Source organism: Protobothrops mucrosquamatus, unplaced genomic scaffold (genome assembly GCF_001527695.2).
Source record: "Protobothrops mucrosquamatus isolate PMUCROS unplaced genomic scaffold, P.Mucros_1.0 scaffold_168, whole genome shotgun sequence".
In the NCBI taxonomy this organism is placed as follows: Eukaryota; Metazoa; Chordata; class Lepidosauria; order Squamata; family Viperidae; genus Protobothrops; species Protobothrops mucrosquamatus.
In genome coordinates, this window is record NW_015386244.1 from 1,681,056 (window position 1) to 1,693,651 (window position 12,596).

At 38.7% G+C, this 12,596-nt stretch overlaps 1 protein-coding gene across 1 annotated transcript in view; it reads right to left on the minus strand.

Moving 5' to 3' along the window:
• Positions 1-3,136: 3,136 nt before the first annotated feature.
• The window catches only part of DCAF13 (DDB1 and CUL4 associated factor 13), a 20,718-nt gene continuing 11,258 nt past the window's right edge, over positions 3,137-12,596 (minus strand). Inside the window, exons 8-11 of the mRNA XM_015821995.1 lie at positions 12,225-12,389; positions 7,481-7,616; positions 5,382-5,545; positions 3,137-4,399 (exon numbers count right to left, since the gene is read on the minus strand). Of these exons, the coding sequence (XP_015677481.1) occupies positions 4,312-4,399; positions 5,382-5,545; positions 7,481-7,616; positions 12,225-12,389 (553 nt within the window). The 3' untranslated portion in view covers positions 3,137-4,311. The remainder of the gene's footprint in view (positions 4,400-5,381; positions 5,546-7,480; positions 7,617-12,224; positions 12,390-12,596) is intronic.

The following is a 12,596-nucleotide window of genomic DNA, read 5'->3' on the forward strand; positions in this document are numbered from 1 at the left end:
AAGGGCCGTGGGGCAACGCAGGTCCAGCCGGAGGCTTTTTCCTACCGCGCCGCCGCCGCCCCTAGCGGCCGTTTATTCCGCCCTCCCCCCGCCCGCGCCTCGGCCAGGCCCTGCCACCGCTGCCGCCCCTCGTGGCTGCTTCGCTCGGCGGCTCGTCTCTCGGCTGCGCCGCTGCTGCTGTTGCTGGCCAGTCGCCTAACCCATCGCATCGCGGAGCGGGCAGGGTCGGGGCGCGGATGAACGCGGGAATCACGGGAAGAGGTCTCCCTCCCCACCGTCCCCGCCCGACGTCGCTGTGGCCGCCGCAGCTCCCGCGCGCGTCCCCTCCCCTCCGCGACCGCCAACCACGTTTCTGCCTCGTCGCCCGAGGCGCGGGAAGGAGGGGGGGGGAAGAAGGGAAAGGGCGAAGCCGCTTCCACCAGCCGCCAGAGGGGGCGGTAGACACCGACGCGTTGCTGGCAGGCAGGCCGGCCTGGCGTGAGGGGGAAAAAGACGGGGGCGAGGGCCTCGGGAGGGAGGGAGGGCGCTTGCTTGATTCCCTGCGAAGTCGCCGGGAGGGGAAGCGTTGCGTTAACAGTCACGTGAGGTAGGCGGGGGAGGAGCGGCCGAGCGGGAGCGGCGGGGAGACCGTGACAGAAAAGAGGCGGCGCCGCGGCCGTTATTTCGTGGAGGTTGACCAAGATGGGAAGGGAGGAAAAGGGGGAGGCCCAAACGCCGCGCTTGGGAATGGGGTTACGGGTGAGGCTGGGCCGGGAGTGGGAGCTGCACCCGGCTAGATCGCTTCGGGAGCCGAAGTGCTCGGCTGCTCTTCAAAGCTTAACCTGGATCCGCCGCCCCTCAAGTTTAAGCCTCCTGCCACTTTTACCTTTACGGGCGTTTGAATGAACTGAAGCGGCGAGACGGCTAACGGGGAGCAGGAGATGAATAGAGAAAGATTAGGGACTGTAATCTGAGTTTAGGGTTATACAAACCATCATTGGTTACTTTTGGAGATTCGTTTGGATAGATCTGGCTCTCTGGAGAAGGTTCAGATGCTGGGACAGGTGGAAAGGAAGGTGATTAACAGCAACCGAGATGGCCTCAAGTTATACATTAGTACAGGGGTAGGCAACCTCGGCTCTTTTATGACTCGTGGACTTCAACTCCCAGAATTCCTGAGTCAGCTATGCTGACTCAGGAATTCTGGGAGTTGAAGTCCACGAGTCATAAAAGAGCCGAGGTTGCCTACCCCCGCATTAGTAACTATAATGCACAGTTGGGAGAACTGAAAGACCAGGGTAAGGACAGATAGTTGCGAACCCAAATGAACACAGATAAACAATGAAAACTATACAATGAAAATTTATTTTTAATAAAAGACTTGAAAAAGCAAAAGGTTTGTGCCCTCTCTACCATTACTGTATGTACTATTTATTTATTTTTTTGAAAGGTAGGTTTTTTGTAACAATGTACAACTAAAAGTTTCTTCACACCTCCCCTGGACTCGGTGTACCTCTCGAAGGGAGGTATCCCTGATAATTTGGTAACCCTGATCTAAATGGGGTCAATTAAGAGAAGCAATGACTTGATGACACATGATCAACATGGGAATTCCTGGGCTGTTTGGCCCTAAAACACATGAATGTGTACATTAGTCGAAATCTACGAGACAACCCTGGAGAGCTTAAGTATACACTGCAGTCTCTTGCCCATAAACCTGATTTGTCTCTGCCCTATCTGGAGAACTCAACCTTAAAATCTTCTGAGTGCTGCATGAAAACTAGCTTGTTATACTGAATGCTGCAACTCTGAAACTTTTTCCTAAGTTGATACAAAAGTCTATAAGGTGTCAAAACTAAAGGCTAACATGCTATGCCATTGTACATAAACTGCAAAATTTAGAAACTTTTTCACCAATTCATTTTTGCCTGATAGATGGCTGTGCTTTTAATTAATCAAAATGCACCATATTAGCTTTTATATCCAAAGACGAAGCCAAATCTTGGTTGTAAATGTTGGTTAGTTACCCCACCCTTAATGCAGAAGTATTGGTTTTTATAGATGAAAAAAGGCTGGTTTCACTTCCATCTGATGGCATCAAAATGATAAAACATGCATCAGTGCCAGTTCTGGACTTAAATATTTTCATCACAATGTTACATACAATTATTAGGGAGCAGAGTTGATACCATAATGTAGAATTCATCATCCACCCTCCAAAGAAGAAAGAACTCAACAAGGCAGATTAGGAATTTGCTGGAAGCACCATGTTTGGCAAGAGTTTTTTCTCCCCAAAAATGGACTAATTGAAATGTTTGAAAGTTCTACACTTCATTTTTGGAAAATATAATCTGTATCAACTTTCTTCAACTTGAATTTTTGAATAGAATGTTTAATACACAATGCAGCTCCTTCTTTCTTGAACTTCTATTTATTTTGAACAAATTGTATTCCCCAATTAATGTATCTATTTAATATACAGTCTATATGTGGTGATTAAGTTATGTCATTTCACTAGAATATGACTATAACTGTTAAATTATTTTTGCTGTTCTGTATGAAGTATACAACCTTAATTACATGAACTTCATGTATTAACTTTATGCATTCTATGCTTTCCAAATTTTTTCAGAATTGTTTAATAACACCTTAGTTTTTGTTTCCAGATGTCACAGAATATAATACTTTACAAAAGTTTGGGAATACACATATACTATTGTATTTAATATTTTAAATACAATTGTATTTAATATCTATTCAATGTATATGTAAGTTTCTTTCCTATTCTTATTTGCATTTGTTTTTTCTATTATATTTTAGTTTATCTTAGTAATGTTTAATAAAAATAAATTAAAATTGAAAAGATGCAGTTAATATAGGATTAAATAATTTGATAAAGTTTATATAACAAATTTGAAGTTCAAAGAAACAGCTGTTTTCCAGATGATACGCAAGAAAATAGTGGCTGATCTCATCTGTTACATAAGACAAATTATTTAAAACTTTAATTGCATGCTAGCCCAAAGAATATTTGTTTGATTTTAGATGGCCAACTCTGGATATAGAAAGCTTTGTAGAAAATCTCAGACTTGAGCAAGGTTTATAACTGAGGATAGAATCTGGAATCATTCATAGAAAGGAATGAAATGCCAAACTCTGATTACAGTATTTTAATGACTATATTAGATGGATGGTTTGATGCAGTTATATATAAAAAGGCAGGATAAAAGTATAAAAATATTAATATTCTATAGTTGGTCCATACTTAACATATTTCAGTGTTGTTACTGAAAATAATACAGCCAAAAATTAACTTCTTAAACTTCAGATATGTTATTAATTTCCATATTATGCTATAAACAAACTATATGAATCAACAGTTAATATAAAATATTAACAGTAATCACATTCAAAATGTTAATAATTATTTCACATTTTACATATAGGCAGCTGTATATTTCTATTCAACAATTTTATTAACACATACAGAAAATGAAAATACAGATAGTTCTCAACTTACAACCATTTGTTTAGTGACTGTTCAAAGTTACAATGGCACTGAAAAGAGTGACTTATGTTTTTCACAATTATGACCATTGCAGCATGCCCACAGTCACATGATCAAAATTTGGATGTTTGGCAACTGGCATGTATTTATGACGGTTGCAGTATCCTGGGGTAAAATGTGTAATCTTTTATAACTTTGACAAGCAAGTCAATGAGGAAGCCAAATTCATTTAACAACCGTTTTACTAACTTAATAGTTGCAGTGATTTACTTAACAACTGTGACAAGAATGTGAAATGTGACAAAATTCACTTAACAACTGTCTTGCTTAGCAACAGAAATTTTGGGCTCAGTTGTGGTCATAAGTTGAGGATTATCTCTATATTATTTGGTAGGCTGAATCAGGACACATAGCTTACTATGGAAAAGGGGTTTTGTGCAGTTTGTCTTTATTAAATGGTGCCCAAATATTTGAGAGGCAAGTTTGCCAATCTAAGAATATTTTGTTTCACATCCTTTTAAGACACTACAACTTAATATTTTGGAAAACGTATTGCAATATTCTGAGTTAGTTCCATATCCTTTAGTATGCATTATTTCCATGTACTTTTCAAGATACTTTCACTCTCGCTCTTTACAAGCCATGCAGCAAAATAAATACTATAAAGATACCACAATTAGCCACACTATAGCAACTACAGTTTCAATTTATTGTTTTCATAATATCAAAACGCAGTTTTGCATTATATCTTGTAACAAAGAAATATATCTCACATATAAATGATATCCATAGAAATTCAGTACCCCTGGTAATTTTATATATGATTATTTTACTACAGCCATAATGTGTTTCTGCTTTTCTGACACAAGTGGTATAGATCCAGGCTTGCTATGTTTACGACGGTTCAGTTCCCTAGAAAGAGACATTAAAATATATTTTATATATATCATTGCTTAGAAAATAAAGTTACTACTACATAACCAATATTCATATATCAGAATGTAGGATTATATTTGGAATACAATTAACATATTAGGTACTGGATTATGATTCTGAAAAGAAAGAAATATTGAAACACTCTTTTTCAGGGCAGATTCAATTAAAGTAAAAATAAAATTTGGAATAGATAGTCAATGTTCTCCTGTATATGCTGTGCACTTGGCTAATATAGATCTTGTTCAAAAGTAACATCATCTCCCATTTGTACAAAAGATGATTAGATTAATAGATGAATCCTATTCAGGTTTTAAAAAAAGATGGCATGGCATCTACTGAACAGCAGTAATTTCTGCTGTATCAGAATAAGAGCTCAAGGAGTGCTTTCTCCTTTTTGCTGTTCTTCCCACTTCAATTTAATTAATAGGATGAATCTGATTGCAAAGTCTAAAGACAGAAGCACTATTTGGAGACTAAGTTAGCCATTAGATACTTACATAGATGCCATCAAATCAGATTTCCGTTCTGATGACTGCATGGTCAAGTGCTGACCATCTCAATCTGTCTCTAGTAATAACCTGTAGTTCTTCCAGGGCATTCCAGTAATGACTCTGATCTTATTCACCTTCATTATCCATTGTCATCCCTTTCTAATTCCCTCAACATGGCCAAGCTAATTATTTCTATCCTATTGACTTAGATACTCCAACTAACTGTTTCAGCAAATACATGTTATTATAGAATTAAGCTTGGAAAGGAAACAATGTATTGTCTTGTACGTCTTGTACTTTAGAAACACATCTAATAAGTCAAAACATGTTACTGTCAGATTAGTCTTATAATCAACTGGAAAAGACTCCAAAGTCTGTCTAGAGAGTTCCAGTCTATTCAAAAGTAAATAGACAAATGGAAAGAATACTAGAATACATTTAATTTTAAAAAATTAAATAAAACATACTTTCGCCGACGAGCTTCTTTCATGATGCGTAGCTCTTTGGCTTGACTATAGATCATCTTTGGTAAGTGACGATGGCGATTTATACGTCTGATTTGGGGATGATGCTGGAATTTTTCTTTCAGTTTCTGATTATAGTTAATAGCAGCTCTCTCTCGAGGAGCAAGCTAGGAAAAAAAATCACAATCTTAAAACATATATTTAACATTGATGAATTCCGCAATACCAGAACAGATTTATGAGTGTGCAACATTTCATGAAATCTTGTCACCTTCTATATACTGGGGAAAGTCATGGAACTGCAAGATCCCAAAGAATAGCACAAAGTAATATCTGGCAAATAAATCTTATATTGGACACTGATGGGACGGAGGGAGGGAGGAAGATTAGTTCTAAATTTATACAGAAACCAAAGAAATTGATTTTAACTGTGAAAATCTCTATAGTTATACATCTCCAATAAATTCAATTAAAAGGCAATCTATTGTATTCTGCTTAGCCTGGTTGCTAAATCCCTGATGATTTAACCATGTTAAATGAGAAAAGTTCTACTTTGATCATCAGAATGGTGCAGAATATACCTCAAAATCCAACTAGATTTAAACTAGCTCTCAAGTAGAAGAAATATTTCTTTTTCAAAAACTGTTCATAAAGAGAGACAGACTAAACATTAATTTTATTAGCTGTAGGAGGTATTTCCCACCACCCATCGTATTTCATTTCTTTTGCTTAGTCAGCAGTACATTTCAATCATCCCTATTGTGCAAAATGTCAATACAATCCAAATTAAAAGGTTTTCATTTTAATTAAAGGCAATTACATTAAAATGGTAGCTGACACAACCCTATTTCTTTCAAAGGAATGAGCCTTTTTAAAAATATTCACAGCACTTCTGGCTTGATGTTGCTCATTCTAATTATGAAATGAACAATGTAGATGAGTAAGAACGAACTCTTAAACAATCAGAATGACCAAATTTGTAAGCCCAGACAACCCTGTTTTAAATCACTAGGAATTAGCAATAGTAGCACTTCATATTGCAACATTTTACAGCAGCTTTTATTTATTTCCATTATTTATATGCTGCCAACATGATAAAATTCTAGGCAATTTATAAAGATAATAAATTAAGATGTCACACAAGTCTCCAAAATTCAACAGATTATGTTTACAGGTAATCTCTGACATATGACCAGTTATTTAACAACTATTCAAAGTTATTGACAGCCTCAGGAAGGGTGCTTTATGGTCTTATGACTGCAAGATGCTGTAAGCATTGTAAATCTAAGCCAGGTGCCAAATATCCAAATTGTGATCATGTGATAATTGGAGTGTTGTAATAGTCATAATTTCAAAGACGTATCATAAATCACCTTTTCTGAGCTCAACAATCATAGTGAGGACTACCATACTTTGGACAAAATCTTGATTGAAATGGAACTAGGAAATCAGTTTCATCCATGTGCACATGGAGCTGGGAGGTCAGTTTGTGATTGTCTTTTAAACATTTTGTCTAAAAATGAAATACGTATATGAGTTGGGTCTATATTACACAGCTTTATTGGATCAAGGGAGGCCTCTTAACTTTATGACTGCCTCTTTTAAGAACACAGGAACACGTTCCATGCTCAAGGATGTACAGATCCCTCTGCTTAATCAAGGAGCCAATTCCAGACTTGCTATTTGATGGGCCAAGAAAGGCAAAGATCAAGAAGGCAATCAACTGCTTTTATTTCTCCATCCCCCTAAGATCTACTACCTAAAAAAAATCAGAACACTACAATGCCCCAACTATCGTAAAGTAGCAGCAAACACACAGCACTGGCAGATTCTCAGATGAGATGGAATTCCACAGCAAACTATGATTGACCCAAAGTCACTTAGCTGACTTTCATTCCTAAAGTGGGACTAAAACTTGCAATCTTCTAGTTTTTAGCCTGGTGCTTTAGCTGCTAGCCCAAACAGACTCTCTTGTTTAAGACAAAATAATTACAATGAATTATAGTTATTACCAAAATTTAAGGTTAACAACCCAGTGCTTTTTGACTGTCTAAAAGGAATAAATCTGCTTTAAGTCTAACAATGAATTTGCAGTTACTTACCACACCCAGCTTTTCAGAAGCATTTGCTTTCCACAAACGAATGTTCATTTCATCAGAGCCACACAAAATGTACTTATTGTCTGATGTCCATTTGACAGTGATGACATGTTGCATTCTCTTTGTATGATAGACCTCTCTAAGAATAGAAAAGATAGTTTGCTTTCATTTTAATTAGAAATATTTTATGGTATTTTTGCAGAATTGTGCAGCTTTTTGGATTCAGCTTGGAAGGGTGCAGGAGCATAAAAGTAGCATAGGAAAGATGCTATATTTGTACTACCAAGCACTTTTCACAGATTTATCCTAAGAGCTATGCAACCCTAAACATTTCTAAAAATTATCTGATTATACTGATCTTAATCAGGCAAATACCAGAAGTTAAAAAGTCAAAATAATAGATATGAAGAGGTGAGTCGGCATTAATTTATTATTTTGTTTGAAATAGAATAAAATAAATTTAGAGAAAATTAGAGATTGAGAAATTAACCATCTTTTTTTCTATGAAAAGGGTGTGATTTTAATAGAAAGCAGAGCAGTGAGGATTCAAAAGAGCAGCTATTTTTGAACTCTATTTGCCTTATATCTCAGTTTTTGTTTTGGCTTCTGTGAAAATAATCAATTATATTGATTATGACAAATATGTTGAGTATGAGCATAACCATTCCGTGACATTTTCAATTTTTATATATACTCCCATTAAAAGCATCACTTCAAGGATGCCCTCTTTGTTGTTGTTGTTAATTGCGAAGTTGTGTCCGACCCATCGCGACCCCATGGACAACGTTCCTCCAGGTCTTCCTGTCCTCTACCATCTTCTGGAGTCCATTTAAGTTCACGCCTACTGCTTCAGTGACTCCATCCATCCATCTCATTCTCTGTCGTCCCCTTCTTCTATTGCCTTCGATCTTTCCCAGCATTAGGCCCTTCTCAAGTGAGTCCTTCCTTCTCATTAGGTGGCCAAAGTATTTGAATTTCAACTTCAGGATCTGGCCTTCTAAAGAGCAGTCGGGGTTGATCTCTTCTAGGACTGACCGGTTTGAACGCCTTGCAGTCCAAGGGACTCGCAGGAGTCTTCTCCAGCACCATAGTTCAAAGGCCTCCATTCTTTGTCGCTCAGCCTTTCTTATGGTCCAACTTTCACATCCATACATTGCAACTGGGAAAACCATGGCCTTGACTATACGCACTTTTGTTGGCAGGGTGATGTCTCTGCTTTTTAGTATGCTGTCTAGATTTGCCATAGCTTTCCTCGCCAGGAGCAAGCGTCTTTTAATTTCTTGGCTGCAGTCCCCATCTGAGGTGATCTTGGAGCCCAGGAAAATAAAATCTGTCACTACCTCCATTTCTTCCCCATCTATTTGCCAGGAATTGAGAGGGCCGGATGCCATGATTTTGGTTTTCTTAATATTGAGTTTCAAGCCAACTTTTGCACTCTCCTTCTTCACCCGCATCAAGAGGCTCTTTAAACCAGTCTAATATTAAACAAATGATATATTTTATAATAGTAATTATTTCCTCAAGTAAGAAGTTAATATCCAATTTTCTCATGGCCTTAATGCAATTTTTAGTGTTCCAAGTTTGGAATTCCTTATGGATTTTAGGCCAGGAATTTTCATGGTCATTCACAAATTTTCCATTTGGTCACTTCCCATTTGGATTACTGTAATTACTAAATGGGGCTGCCATAGAAGACCACCCAGAAGCTACCATTGGTCTGGGATGCGGCAGCACACACTGCTGGACATGCCTAGGTTTGCCATGTTGCACCCCTATATTGGTTCTGGTTTCCATCCAGCTACTGGTTATTACATTTAAAGCCCTACAGGTAGCCCTCTGCCACCAAATTTCTGCCACCAAATCCCCAGTTGATTTTCATCATCCTTTGCCTGCCTCCCCTCAGGTGGTTTCACCATCCTGGCCATGCATGGGGGAGGCATCATGGAAATCTCCCACAGGTCAGTGGGTAAGAGCTGTGGGCAGGTATGTGCCACACTATGCACCAATATAGGCTGGGGCCTCCTTTCATGAAAGGACTCAGTTGGTGTGCAAAAAAACCAGTGCAACAGGAGGACCTTACTGGCTTATGAAAGAAGGCCTTGGTCAGCAAAAGAAGACTGGTCTGAAAGAAGCTACAATGGCACAAAAGAAGACCCCAGTTTCTGGTGGCCCATGGTGTAGGGGCAGGCAAGAGGGGCAGCTGGCAATGGAAGGTAGGCAGACAACCTAAAGGGCAGGAGGGGGGGAGATAGGTAGATGGAGAGGAGTTGAAATGGAATAGTTCCTTACTTTCTTCCAAGAGTAGCTTGAATCCAGGTGAGTTGTCACCTAACAATCATGTGGAATTTGCTCAATAATAGCAACTGGGATTGCTAGAACTGACACTGCTAAGCAAAGCAGTCATGTGACATTTCACTTCACAGCCACACAATGCTTAGTGATGCAGTTGCCAGTCCTGATTAGGGTCATTAAGTGAGAACTGCTTCTTTATGGCATGGAACCAGGTTATTTGCAAGACCAGCTCTCCCTGAGGACATAAGCCCATCCTATCATTTCAGGTAGGGTAGGTACATTCCAGGTCCCTTCCTTTATCAGGGGTAGTCAACCTTGGCTCTTTTATGAGTCGTGGACTTCAACCCCCAGAATTCCTGAGCCAGCACAGCTGGTTCAGGAATTCTGGGAGTTGAAGTCCACGAGTCATAAAAGAGCCAAGGTTGACTACCCCTGCTTTAAATGCTGCCATCTTACAGGACTCAGAAAGAGTGCATTTTCCATGGCAGCCCCTCCCCTATGCGAAAAGCATTTTCCCCTAAGCCAGTGGTTCTCAACCTTTTTAATGCCACGACCCCAACCGGTCATAAGTCGAGGACTAAACCGGTCGTAAGTCGAGGACTAAACCGGTCGTAAGTCGAGGACTACCCAACCGGTCGTAAGTCGAGGACTTTCCTTGCCCGGGAGCGCCGCACATGCGTGGTTCCGCCCCCTGCGCCGGCCGAGGCGTAGCTGGCAAGCGGCAGAGACGGAGCAGGCCGACCACCAGCTGGCCCAGCCCAAGGGAGGTAAGGCACCCGCCGGAAAAGGGGGAAAAAATGGCGGACAAAAAAAATGGACAAAAAAAATGGCAGACAGCCTTGCTTGGCGACCCCCGTGAAATGGTCGATCGACCCCAAATGGGGTCCCGACCCACAGGTTGAGAACCACTGCCCTAAGCACTCAGATAGAGTGCGCTTGGCATGGGATGCACATACTATGGGCTGCTTCAGAAAGTTTAGTTATGGTGCCAGGGTTTTTTGTTTTGTTTTTGTTTTTACTTTTTTTTTTACAGTTGTTATATATTGTTCATCCTTGTGAGCCATCCAGACTTTAAGATAGTCAGCCATGTAAGTGTTATAAGAAATTTTTAAAAATTGTTGGATCTGATCTAGCAGAAACAACTTAAAAAACATTTCGTTCTTGTAACGGGTTTTGAAAACAAATTACTCTTAGAGGACACCTGTAATAGAATATCATATGGATGAATAAGCTGATTCTTTCATTTAATCACTCAAACATCTGGCTCATTTACCAAAAGCTCTTAATAAAATTAATAAACAAAGTATGTCTTGCTTCTTCTGACTTCTAAAGTTTCACATTCAGAGTTTAATTAGGAACATAAAATAAACCCTGGCATCTGGGCCAAGAGCACTGTGATAAAACCTACATAATTAAGTCCATAAATTTAACATGCTTTTGCTATGTATAGAGTAATGCATATTTATGAGACCAAAGCTTTTGAAGGGATATTGTCAAAAAGAGAGTAAAGCCTTGAAAAATTTCAAGAAACTCTTTATCAAGTGAGAGTATGGATATAAGCATACTGAAGAATTCTTTAGAAGCTCTACTTGTTCCCAAGCTGAAATTAACTATAAAAGACATCTCAAAACATTTTAAGAAAGAAATTAGTGTAACTGCTTCCAATTTTTATTGTTTAGTTGTTTCTGATCTAGATACTAGAAGCCAGCTGATATAAACTATTTTAAAATATTAATGCAAAATCACACTACGAATGTAAATCTTCTTTATGAAGTTTCCTGTGCCCTAAGCACATATATCATAAAACCTGTATCACAGCTGCAGCAATCATGCCAACAGCACGAACTGCGAAAGCATGCAAAACTACAGATGACAGCTTGAAAGTCTTGTTGAGAAATCTGTATTCAATCTCCACATCCATTACAATTTTACACAAACTGTTCTGCTGATCCATCAGCATGTAGCCTTTTCAATAAGCAAACCATATTTTCTATTTCATCCAGAGATGAAATTGATCTTAGTGCCCATTTCAGCAGTCAGCATCTAAATCCCTCCACTTAGCAATAGTTAAATTGCACTTAACAATAGCTTAATTTTCTTGACTGGCAATTTATATGGCACAGTTGGAATCATGCTGAATTTTTTTTTTAAATGCTGAGTAAATACATATTCATCTCCATTGTTAGATTCTGTCCTAAGTAAATGCACTCTATATTAGACACATGGAACAAATCAGAAGATTTTTGAACCCCAAAACATTTTAGCCTGACCATTTTTATAACAGTATCAGTGAATAGCAGACTGAAACATTAAAATGCACCAGTAAAAATTTCACAAGCTTAATGGAACTATATCTTTACAAGAGATTCAATATATTAAAAACAAATTGAGAGATTTAAGATTAGTGGCAAAGAAGGAATTTCAGAAGTGTAATTATTACAAAAAATTCACTGACCTGCTATGACCTTTGTCTGCAGGAAAAATGCGAACAGATTTATCAAAGCTGGCCGACACAAATTCTTTTCCTGTAGGGGAATAATCCAAATCCAGGACTGCAGACACATGGTCCATATGAACCATTAAAGCCTTGCCAAGGAACCGCATATCAAAAGTATATAAGCTGTAAGAAGAAGAAAAACTAAAAGTATTACTTCTAACTACTTTATAATTGATTGCTCAAATGTTGTAGTAAAGTAGAGGTTTACCACCTGGTGCCTATGGATATCAGACACTTATTAGAACAGTGCCTCTAGTCCTCATCAAAAAATATTTTTTACAAAAATGGCTGAAATCTGTTTGGGATAATATACTGTATCTAAATTATCAT